The 12,221-nt window shown below is 47.3% G+C and overlaps 1 protein-coding gene across 2 annotated transcripts in view; it reads right to left on the bottom strand.

The window, feature by feature from the left end:
• Nucleotides 1-12,221, bottom strand: part of Vcl (vinculin) — a 99,504-nt gene that overhangs the window by 3,389 nt on the left and 83,894 nt on the right. Inside the window, exons 15-21 of one of the 2 annotated variants that reach the window (XM_006984771.4) lie at nucleotides 11,484-11,592; nucleotides 10,118-10,420; nucleotides 8,701-8,825; nucleotides 6,477-6,662; nucleotides 3,329-3,532; nucleotides 1,185-1,388; nucleotides 556-660 (exon numbers count right to left, since the gene is read on the bottom strand). In XM_006984771.4, the coding sequence (XP_006984833.1) occupies nucleotides 556-660; nucleotides 1,185-1,388; nucleotides 3,329-3,532; nucleotides 6,477-6,662; nucleotides 8,701-8,825; nucleotides 10,118-10,420; nucleotides 11,484-11,592 (1,236 nt within the window). The remainder of the gene's footprint in view (nucleotides 1-555; nucleotides 661-1,184; nucleotides 1,389-3,328; nucleotides 3,533-6,476; nucleotides 6,663-8,700; nucleotides 8,826-10,117; nucleotides 10,421-11,483; nucleotides 11,593-12,221) is intronic. The other variant, XM_006984773.4, reaches the window with a different exon arrangement.

Here is a 12,221-nt window from a genome sequence, read left to right on the forward strand (position 1 = left end):
CATTGTTAATTAACTTGATGTGCGTTAGCATGAATCGCAGTCTGACCCTTCCTTTCCCAGCTTCACCTATCTTTAGGCAGAAGACATCCCACTGAGGAAAGTAACCCAGTACCAAACTCCACTTGCAAGACCTGGAAGTTGGGGACGTTGATAAAGCTCCCATCGTAGGGGAGGTGAGAGCTGCTGGATTAAAATAACCTGGTGTAAGCAGCTGTGGTGACAGGAAGCGTGTCCTCCGTGTTCCTCAATGGAGCCCCTAGCCTCTGTACAAGTCAGAAGCAGCTGGGCTCCCCAATTATTCGTGAGTTCCCTAACGAGGAAAGATTGTCTCTCTCGTTTTAACTTTTAAAATAATGATGGGTCCTCTGTACACAAGTAACCAACATGTGCTCTCTACCATAAGAAAATGGGGAGTGTGGCTCAGAGCAGGCCCACCAGAGGCAAGATAAGAAAGAGATGGTTGCTGCATTCTTAATTCAGAGGTAAGTTTGTCCTAAAGCTAAAATTAAACAGCAAAGAAGCTAGAGAAACGGAAGCCGGAGCAGCAGCACATACCTGCTCGGATTCCTCGTCACTGATGTTGGTCCGGCCCAGCATGGTAGCCTTCACTGTGGACAGGATTTTGAGCTGGGTGCTTATAGTTGGGATTCGCTCACATACCTACAGAGAAAGTTTCATTTGGTGGTTGTTGGTTGTCTGCCCCAAGTTCCTTCCAGGCAAATATACCCAGGCAAATATACTCCATTCCCAGTCGCTGGCATGCAGAAGTACTCAATAAATGAGCAGCACACTTATACTTGTTTTTTTATCCCTAGGGTCAGTTCTGACCCCATTGGTTCATAAATGGAGGCATTCAAACTCTACTGGGTTAGAAATAAACTTCGAGTCTATTTTTTCCAAGTACCCACACACTGCCTCGCTGCTGGTGCCTTTCTTTCATGAGTGCCTCTTCCTCCCAATTCACCAAATTGCTTCTCTGCCTTTTCCCTCATAGTCAGTCACACTTCCCACCCAGGTGCTTCTCTTCTCTTTTCTTCCTCTCCCCTCCCCTCCCCTTCCCTCCCCTCCCCTCCTCTCCTGTCCTCCCCTCCCCTCTAGTTAAATACACACACACACACACACACACACACACACACACACACACACACACACACACACACACACGAGCCTATTTCCCCAAGTACCTGTAAGAGATTGGTTCTAATCCGCTTATCTGTGCACTGCTTGGCAACCTCCTTGGCCAGCCGAGTCACCTCATCAGAGGCCTTAGCGATGTCCTTGGCACACTGAATAAGTGCCCGCTTGGTACCACTACCCCCTCTTACCAGCCGGGACATCTCCGCCATCAGCAGAGCCATGCGCTTGGCTGCTGCAATGATGTCGTTGCCCTAGAGAGAAGCAAAGATACAGCGTGAGCTCTGCCCATACACTGGCCAAGTTAAGGAAAGAAAAACAGGAGGAAGCCTGCTGCTCTAGCAGCCTCTGGAAGCCTCTAGCAGCTAAGGAGACGGGAAAGTACTGTTTGGTGTAAGAAAAAGCACTGGAGAGGCAGCAGAGAGGGCACTTGCCCCTGCACTCAGTGAGAGAGAATAACCTGAATGAAAACAAAGAAGACCCAGAAATTAGTCTGAAAGGGCAACGTGGGCGCCCCAGGCACAGCACTGACAAGCACTTGAGCGTCTCCAGGTTAATTGTGTCAATAACATAGGGCCAGAGCCAAGGAGTCGGTCACACAGGCATTTTCATCTCTATACAGGGGAGAAAGCAGTTGAGCTGGCCAGCGCAGAACACAGAGGAGGCTTTCCAGATGCTGAAAGCATCCTCTCATCTTTCTCTTGTAAACGGCAGCCAAGTACTTGCACTACTTCACTAGAACGTTTTATGTGATGAGTCTCAGCCTGAGAGAAAAAGGGGGAAATGCACATTTTCTGCATTTTCTACTTTGGTCTCCCTCTACTGCCTCTTGACCTGTTGGTCTGAAAAAGCACACTACTTTAATCAGTCCACATTTTAAAAAAAATTGATTCCACAAATCAGTTCTCTAGTCCTATCAGCTAAATGAAGCTTCCAATTAAGGAATGTTCACTTAGGAGGATGCTGAGGGAGGAATCAAATAAATAAATAAACCTGAATCAGGCTATAAAAGGAACCCCCTCTCATTGATGGCAGTTTGTCTGAGATTTGGCATTTGGCACACTTAAAATCCTCATGGATCATAATGAGGAAATATTTAAGCAATTTATTGTATGTCCTTAACAACCTAAAATTACAGCAGCTGCAGTGTGAAACTAACTGAATGGCCAGGCCCCACTCATTTGTCCCCTCGTGCTTCTCCGTTTCTCCGCAGTGCAGTGAGGCACACACACACAAACCATGCCACCCGGTGATCTGCAAGGGCTCCGCAGGCACCAGGAAGCAGCTCGTCACTGATGCGGAAGGCACATGTCACAGGAAATCAACTGAGGCTAGAAAGAACACAGGTTTGGGGGGGTCATGAGGACAGGCATGTGTTAGTTGAAGCCCTCTGGGCAAACTTGCAGTGTAGACCGGAGATAATTTAGGATTCCATGACTTTGGTTAGAAGACAGCACAGTGCCAGGGTTAGTTTTTACCCGCCATCTTCAGGCTCTTGCAACATGCCATCTTTACACAGGAAAACAAACAAGGTGATCCCATCTACACCTGAACTCTCCAAGTTAATGTCCTTCAGTACCCAAGGCTCTGTCACCTAGCTGATGGCCCTCAGCTTTCCTTGTGGCCACTTCCAACCCTTCTGAGACACCTGGAAAAGCAGTAACACCCCTTCCCTGTGGGCTCCCACAAAGGCTGGCATCTGTCACAGCCAGGTGCAGGGCAGCAAGCAGTCCTCCCCAGAGACTCTGCCATATAAGGCTGCTTTTGCCCTGATCAGCTCTGCCTGAGCCATCAGTGAGAGGTCAGTGGGAGCCAAGCAAAGCTCGGTGGTCAAGCTAGGGGAACTTTTAGTGGTCCCCAAGGGCTCCTGACCTAGAAGTCACTGAGAGATGCATCTACAGCTTCCCAAGGAATTTATAATTCCAACAATGGCCACAAAAATGGGAAGAAAATGAATCCTTTGAAAAGTGACCCCATTTCTCTTTATTCCCTAAACATAAATGCGGTTCATTTGGATATTAGCAAACCTACCAAACTTGTGAAGCCAGCCCTAACAACAAGGTGCAGACAGACAGTTGCCCGCCCGGCTCAAGACTCACAGGACCCGCACAGATAATGAGTGATGCAAGGTGTCAAGGCTGCACATGGCCGGATGCATTTGGAGCAGCCCCCAACTGGGGGTACCGATCAGTACCTTACTAGACCACTTGGTAGCTTCCCGATGCAAGGACTGAGCCGCGGCCAGAATGGGCTGGTTGACCGGCTGATTAGATGGCATTAACAGCAGCTCAGGTTCGTAATCGTCTTCCATGTCAGAGGGAAAAGGGAACCCAACAGCATCAGCCGCATCTGCCTCAGCTACAACTCCTATACCCACCTGAGCGGCTGGGGTACCCGGCTTTGTCGATGGCAGGAAGGGTGAAAAATAGGGATAGTGTTAGTAAGAACAACAGGACTTGGGAAACGGAGCTTCAGCTAGTTTAGTAACCAAAGCTTGCCTGGAATGGGAAAGAAAATGGCATGCTCTCCAGGAACCAGGGGAACCAAGGCTCAAAGACAGGAACTCGGCCTCCAGCCTAAGTCACCTTGAAATAAGGAAAGAAATTTGCTCTAGTGAAAGGTTTCCAAAGAACGCAATATATGCTTGTTGCTGAAGTTAAAGCTGACCAGAATCACGTCTGGGGAATCAAACAACCCAGTAGTCATTACCTTTCAAAGAAATCCAGAGGGAACAAGTAAACACAGCCAAATGCGCTGTTTGAAAAGGAAAACGGAGCATCCTCCTCAATCAGATACTCACTATTCATCATCCTGGAACATGCAGCTCTGCAGCTGTCACTGTTTCCTTTAGGAATTACAAGTCCCAGATTAGAAATGGTATGTCAAAAGTAACAGCAAACCAAGAAACAGACAAGAAAATCAACATAATGGTGCATGAAAAGGAGTTACCAAATACCCTACAACTGCCCAGCTAGCTATAAGGAGCCTTGAGAAGACACCTCATCTAGTTCCTACGATGAAAAACCTACATATTTCAGCCTCTTTCTCCGTAAAAAGATCTTCAAAGACAAAGCTTCCACAATTGCTTACTGTGGCAGTTGAAAGCACTGCCTTCTGGATACAACCTAATTCTCTCTTTTGTTGAAAATAGCTTCTCACTCAGCCCAAACTCAACTTACTAGTTCACAGATCAGGTAGCACACAGACTTGGCAACAAAAGGAGGCTAAGCCCTGAGGAGCCCTCATATGAACCCAAAATGGGTGCTTATGAAAGAACAGGACCAAGAGGGGAAGAACATGAATTTTATATCAAAGGTGGGAATTGTAAGGGCTTGGGGAGATACAGAGAACAGAAGCTAAGAACAAGCTGTAATGGGAAGAAAAGGAATTGCTCTAATGAAGCCAAGCCATTTACATAAAGACTGATGAATACAGGTTTACACCAGGAAGTGTTCACATGGAATTCTAGTGAATTTTATTTAAATGTGTGTTCTTATGGAATTTTATCAAAAGTTCCAAAAAGTCTAATTCCTACCAGTGCATTTCTGTAGTCCTAGCACTTCAGAGGCAGAGACAGAAGACCATGCTGGAGACCAGTGAGTCATGAGACTGTCTCAAAAAACAGAAAAACTTTTAAATATTAAAAGTAGAAATCCTTGGGCTGGGAAGACAGCTCAGTGATTAAGAGCATTGACTAGTCTACTCCAGGACCTGGACTCAATTCCCAGCACCCCCATGATTGTTCACAACCATCTGTAACTACAGTTCCAGGGGACCTGACACCCTCTCCTGGCTCTCGTGGGCACTGCACCCATGTGGTACACAGACACAGATGCAGGCAAAACATCCATAGGCATGAATAAAAATAATCCTTAAAAAAACAAGAACAAAAATAAAAATTCTTATGCTACATACAAAAGCCATCTCCAAAGAGTGCAAAGAAGGTGGAGAACACGGGGCCAGGGAGGGGTTTAGCACCACCTGTCCTTTCTCCTAAACCGTCTCAACCAAGACTCACCCGATTCCTGGGAAGAGAAGAGCAGTTTGCTGTTGCTACGGTTCAGAGTGACAGGCTGCACAAAGACAGACGGACAGATACAAACACATGTTCCTTCCCCTTTCATACACAGCTCAAAAGCCAGTGAAGTCATGAAATCAGACCTTCTGGCCTGGACTTCTGAAGACACTGAGCAGAGCGGGGCAAACACTGCCTGACCCTCTGAAGTTCCACCTTTACAGTCCACGTGTACTTTTGTGTTCTTCAAAATAAATGTGGGTTACTATAGTTACATTTATATTTTCTTTGAGGAAAATCAACACTATTGCCACTCTCTCCCATTCTCCATGCAGAGTAGGATTTGTGCTACATGATCCTGGGGGTGTTGGAGAGACACCATCATAAATAATTCCACGGGTCAGGTCCAGCACTAGCAAGGTTTCCACTCCTGGGAACCTGGACTCCCAGCTAACAGTTCTAACACTGGATTAAAAACCAAGGTCAATTTCTCAGCCTGGAGGGGTGGGCCAACCAGTTCCCTCACAAAGCACATTCAGTTGAGGATGTAAAACTGAGGAATACAGTGGGAATGAAGGGCTGGAGTTCGGGATGCATTAGAAACAGTTTAGAGCTGAGAACCACATCTCACTGCTAAATGAGCAAAAGGATTTCTCTCTACGCAAGCAAAGCTACCAGTCATTTGCAGCGCTCAGGGAAACAGGCGGGACAGGGAGGCAGGACCGCACTCCCATCCAGATTTTCACCCACACCATTAATATTTAGACTTTCAAACTAGCTGACCTGAGGCTAACCTGGAGCTGTCTTGAGCAAAGTGGGAGGGACAGAATGACTCCGAGCAAGGACAAAAACACACTGCTTCTGAGACACCGATCTGCCTGCTTCTTAATGCAAGAATTGAAAGAAAAGAACAGATTTCATCCAGCAAAGTCCACGAAAGATACTTTCCCAACTGAGGTTTTGCCTGTTAGTAATGGAGCATCGGAAAATGTTCAATAATCCAAGAAAGATCAAGTTTCTAAAAAAAAAAAAACCCAAATGTCAAGAGTCAGAGCTGACACTAACGGAAAAAGAAGGCGAAACCCTTCTTTAGCCACAGACGCCCCAGTTTTCACTTTTGCCCAAGGAGAGGCAAGCCATCAACTACTACAGACTGAATACTACATCTCTGAATCCCTGGTGAAAAGAACCAACACACTGCCTGAAACACAGGCTGTAAGCAAGAAGGAAGGTGACTCCGGACAGACTTCTTCCTGGGCTGTGGCTACGGCTCTCCATCCTTGCTGGGAAGACTCCCGTGCTTGAGGAGGGACGTCTCGGAGCTTACCTTGCTAGACCACTTCCGAGCCTCGTCATGGAGCTGCCTGGCGGCCATCATCATGGGCTGGTTGATCACCTCCCCAGCTTTCTGCTCGGGGAACTCCTCATCCTTCTCTTCTGGGGGTGGGGGCCTGGGTGGAGGGACTTCACCCTCAGGCAGCGGTGGTTTAGGAGGAGCAAGCTCATCAGTTAGCTGCAAGTGTGAAAAAGCAGGCTTATGTCAGCGTAAGTCCTAGGAGCTACTACCAAAAACCAGTCTAGAAAAACCTGCCCACACTGACTCCATGTCAGACCGCCCACACCCAGCCATCAGGCCCATCTGTGTGGTCTCACTAAAAAACATTTTTTCTTCTCTACAAGAAACTCACAGCTGTGTGTTGGTCGTCTACCTTGGGAGGCATGGATAGCATTACCAGATCAACAATCCCAAAGCCAATCCCCATAGAAGATGTAAGGCCTGGATCTGGTTCTGGCTCTGGTTGTCAAAGGGCAAATGGGAGGCAATACCTTCTCACTGGAGCTTCAAATTCTGCATCTGCCACGGGATCTCTACATCACTAATTCTAAATGCCATGACTCAAAGGAGCCACTTACCAGGAACGTCACTCTTGTGTGGCTCTTCCCATCAAGAGCCTCACTGGACAGTGTAAAGAAATGTTGAAAACTGGGAAACCATTGATCCTACCTATGTGTAGTGACCCAGTTCTGTCCTTAACCAACCTGACCTCATTTACTGACATTAAATAAGAAAACATAGCCGGGTGGGTGGTGGCGGCGGCGGCGGCGGCACATGCCTTTAATCTCAGCACTCGGGAGGCAGACAGGTGGATCTCTGTGAGTTCGAGGCCAGCCTGGGCTACAGAGCAAGCTCCAGGATAGCAAGGGCTACACAGAGAAACCTTCTCTTGAAAAACCAAAAAATAAAAAAATTTTAAAAAAAAGAAAACATACTGAAGGACCAAAGGCAGTAAATACAATTGTCTTGATACGCTTTTCCCAAATCAGCATATTACTAAACTGTTAGCTGAAGTAGATATCTGCATATGATCATTACTATTTCTGTTTCTAGGATATTACTCAACTAGCTTATTCGTAAACCATGGAAAATTATATTCGTGGTACTTAGTGGGAAAGAATTACAAAAAGATTTGAGGGCCTAGAGGGATGGCTCAGCAGTTAAGAACACTTGTTGCTCCTCCAGAAAACATGGGTTCAAATTCCCAGCACCCACAAAGCAGCTCACAGCTATCCCTAACTCTGAATCCAGGGGCCCTGATGCCACCTCTGGGCTCTGAGGATACTAGGCATGCAAGCAGTGCAAAGCACTCGTACATATAAAATAAAAAACTGTTTAAAAATCTGAGTTCTTCTTGGTCTGGGGTGGTAGAAGAGCACTTGCCACGCAAGCATGGAGACCCCAGTTTGATCTCTAGCACCCAAGTAAAAAACTCAGCAGTGGCCTGCGTGGTGGTGAACACCTTTAATCCCAGCACTGAGGAAGCAGATCTCTGTGAGATCTTGAGGCCAGCCTGGTCTAATAGTGAGTTCCAGAACAACCAAGGCTGTGTAAAGAAACCTTGTCTCAAAAAACCAAAACCAAACCCCCAAACAGTGACTGGGCATGGTGGTGTGTACTTGTAACTCCAGCCCTGAGGAGGCGGAGACAAGCCTGGCTCCAAGATGAAGGTGGGTAGCTCCTGACAGACAACACCTGAAGGTGCCCTCTGTCCTCCACAAGCACAAGCACAAATTGCATATGCCCCTGCACATGCGCGCACGCACACAGACACAGACACACACACACACACACACACACACACACACACACACACACAATTTTTTAATATGTTTAAAATCAAGTATTAATTTTGTTACTAAAAAGAGAGAAAGGCAAGAACCTAACAAGAGTCAAATACTGCAATCCCCCTCTTAGCAAAATCCTCACCATCAAATGTCCAAACTCTTCTACAACTCGTCCCTCATCACCTACCACAACTGCACTTACCTGCTCCCTTCTCACCCTGTCACACAGGCTAGCGTCACGTTAAGGACATAGGAAGTGCTGGGTTATGATGCCACGCAATTCAGGAATGAAAATCAAGGTCTGTCTCTAATTAACCACACGAAAGCTACACAAGCCACCTGGACCTGGAGCAGGTAAAAGCAGATCTGCCTCTCGCGCAGGCTCAACCCCTGGCTGCTCAAATCCCCCCATCTCTGAGCTTACTTACTCGGAGCTGTTCAAGGTCTGGTGGAGGAGGCGGGAAGTCAGGCTCCTGAGGCTGGAAGGCTTCTCTGACCTTGGCCACGGCTCCCAGGATCCGGTATCCTGAGTCCAGGAAGCTCTTTTGCAGGCCTAAACAGAACACACTCTCACTTTCAGCCGGCCAGGTCAGGGCCCAAGGCACTGCCCGTCCAGCAGAAGAACTGGTTCCCATTAACGAGGCTGGATGTGAAGCTGCCAGTGGGAATCACGGGCAGGGACAGGGAAGTGGGGCAGGTCAGAGGCCCTGAGGAGGTGGCCCAGGGCAGTTGTTCCTACAGCGGTGAGCGTGCCTTCTGATGGTACAACTCAAGTGCTTGGGAGAATCCTGGGTGGGAGCCAGGCTCAGGTGGTACCCATCGCTTCTCTCATGATGAAGCATGGTCATGAGACAGGCCTGCTGAGTGCAGAGTCACTGAGTGGAGATGTCAGCTCCAGATTGGGGCTGCAGCTCCCTAGAGTACATCTCACCTTTCTACGTCTGTGCTCTAGTTGGCATTCAGTGTGTTAATCCTTATCTTGATCTGCTAAAATATTTAGAAATTCCAATGCAAAGATCAAATGCACCCACAATGATGGTGGACTGGGAATCTGAGAGAGATTCTGCCTAGGTCAGTAGTGAGTCAGGCAGCCTAGATTCTCCCCATGAGATGGGAAATGCTGGCTTCCAAAGGGGAAGGAATAGACACGATTGGAACCACACGAGCGGCTGCAGTTATGATCTCCTCTAGTGATACTGAAACTAGAATCTAAATGGAGCTGAAGGAAACTCAAATTCTTTCATGTAGGGCTAAGAAACCCGAGTTAGTTTAGGCACTCTAGATCTGACAAAAACAAGATTCTCTACAGAGAGGTCATTGTCTGTAAGAGGAGAAGTCATACCAACTTCATGAACTAAATGGTTGGCAGGTGGGTAGCTAGTTAGTTTGTTGGTTGTTTTGTTTGTTTGCTTTTTTAAGTTTCCAAAATAATGACTATGAACTGGGCTAGGAAGCCAGACAATGTGAAGAAAGCAGAGAGATACCGATCCAGACATCGGCAAGCCTGGCAATACTACACAAAACTGAACAGAAGGAAAGATTAATACAACATTCTCAAACTGAATGTCTACAGTTTTTTTGTTTGGGTTTTTTGAGACATGGTCTCATTCTATAACCCTGCCTGCCCTCAAACTGGCTAAATAGCCCAGACTGGCCTGAAACTCAGTTATCCTCCTGCCTCAGCATCCTGAGTGCTGCGATCAGAGAAGAAAGCACCACACCAGGCATTGTCTATACTTTTACTCCGAGGTTTTGGATGCGGTAGTTGTGGATGCCTACTCCTTTCCCATCTCTGCCGAGTTAGCCTTGCAGGTAGGATGAAAGGCGCCATGCACTGCTGCTTACCAGGGTCAGAAATGTTTCCAGCCACTGCCTTGGCATCCATCACCATTGGGGAGATGGTCTTGCTTAATTCATCAGAGGCAGCTTTCACAGCCTCACGGAACTTCGGGTCCTCAGAGTTCTCCACCTCCCTCTTAGCAACCAGCAGGATCCGGTTGGCCCGACGCGCAATGCTGGTTGCTCCAGCTACCAGCATCTGAGGCTGAATATTAGCCATGGCTACCTTACACTTGTCCAGGTCTTTTTTAATTGCTTCTTCAGAAGCATCCAACAGAGATTTGGTATCAATAGCCTCGTCCACCAGCCCTGTCAAGAAAACAGAAATGGAACTGAGTTTGGTTTTAGAAGAATAAAGGCTCTAATACACTGTTGTCTGTTGCCACTCAGAATTTCTCTTCTCACTTCAAAGCCCTCCCTACAAAATTGAAAGCTTTCAAGTGAATACAATAGCTTAAAAACCAGAAGTGCAACCACAGCCCAGAAGGTCATTTAGACTGGAGATTTATACTGACCGTGGTCACTGGTCCTCTTATATCCACCACAGACAACCAGAGCCGCAAAGACATCAGGAGGGAGCAAGGACTGCGTCTGAATCCTTCACTACAGCATCAGCCCATCATCTGCTAATGCCATCCTCTCCCTCCCGTCTCCCTCTCCGGCCATCTGCTGATTGCTGGCAGCTTGGCGCGCCTAAGACGAGCCGCGCGAGGACTCCGTAACCCTAACAGCCTGCGTCTCGTTTCTTTTACCTCTCTTTAGACACTTCGGGAGCTCCGCTTTCACCTCCGGCTGCCACAAACCCCTGACAGCAGGTTCTACAGGGCGGCAAAGAGCCCACGCTCCTCATTTCTGCCCTCTGTCCTATCTATCCCTCCACAGGCACCAGGGAAGATTCGGGGGCTCTTCTTCAGTCGCACAGACACGGGTGTCTCCTTTTTTTTTTTTTGGAACTATGTAGTTGATAAGTTGGAGGAAACTCTGAGACAAGCTGGGTTAAATGGTAGCTATTGTGGTTCCGTGAGATGTGATCGCTCTGAAAATGACAAGGCCACTCACTGTACCCACCAACGCCGCCTCCCAGCCTCGGAAACCAAACTCTCGCTGGGACTGGGCCAAGACGCTATTCAAAGGGAAGATAGGACCTGTAACAGTGAACATCACACCGGAGGGCAGCCGTCAAATAAAAGAGACCAACAGTCTCTCTTCCAGCACAGCAGCAAAGCCTGGATGAGAAGCCGCCACCGCTCAGCAGCCTGAGCAGGGCCAAGCACACTGCCGAGCCCCTGACCGTCTCTTTAGCCAATTACAGTTGATATAACTGCTCCTCAGAACTCGTGCATCAGACCAAACAAACTTTGCAAAATTCTACCTGTCATCTTTTCAACATTATCAATCCACTGGTTCTTCATGGTCTCAAAATGTTCATAAGCGGCTTGATTTCCGGGGTTCCTCAGTAAGATTCGAGCAGCAGAGATGACCTGTTAGTGACAAAACAGCCTTCACACACCAGGGCACGAGCACATTCCAAACACAAATCCACATTTTACCTATAGATGGCATCAGAAAACCAAAATTGGCAAGCCTCTCTAGGCTGAACACATTAAGTCTGGTGCCACAAACAGACCCCAGAGTGGGCCCTTCACACAAAGGCTTTGGGGTCACAGGCTGGTTTGAAGAAAAAAAATAAGGTGTCAAAGTAAATGAACATTCATTTAATAATTCAGAAGAACACAATAAAGCTGACATATTTAAGAGATGATGTCTTTATATCAACCCTTTCATCTAAAAAAGAACCAAAAAGAAACTAAAAATTTAGTCAGGCAAGGTAGTTCAATCCTGCAATCTCAGCACCTGGGGACCTGAGGCAGGAGGTTTTGTTTTGTTTTGTTTTGTTTTGTTTTGTTTTGTTTTGTTTTGTTTTGTTTTGTTTTGTTTTGTTTTGTTTTGTTTTGTGAGACAGAGTGTCTCGGTGTAACAGCCCTGGCTGTCCTGGAACTCACTTTGTAGACCAGGCTAGCCTGGAACTCACAGAGATCCTCATGCCTCTGCCTCCCGAGTACCAGGATTAAAAGTATGTGCTACCTCCACCCAGCTTGAGGCAGGAACA

This window comes from Peromyscus maniculatus, chromosome 9 (genome assembly GCF_049852395.1).
Source record: "Peromyscus maniculatus bairdii isolate BWxNUB_F1_BW_parent chromosome 9, HU_Pman_BW_mat_3.1, whole genome shotgun sequence".
In the NCBI taxonomy this organism is placed as follows: domain Eukaryota; kingdom Metazoa; phylum Chordata; class Mammalia; order Rodentia; family Cricetidae; genus Peromyscus; species Peromyscus maniculatus.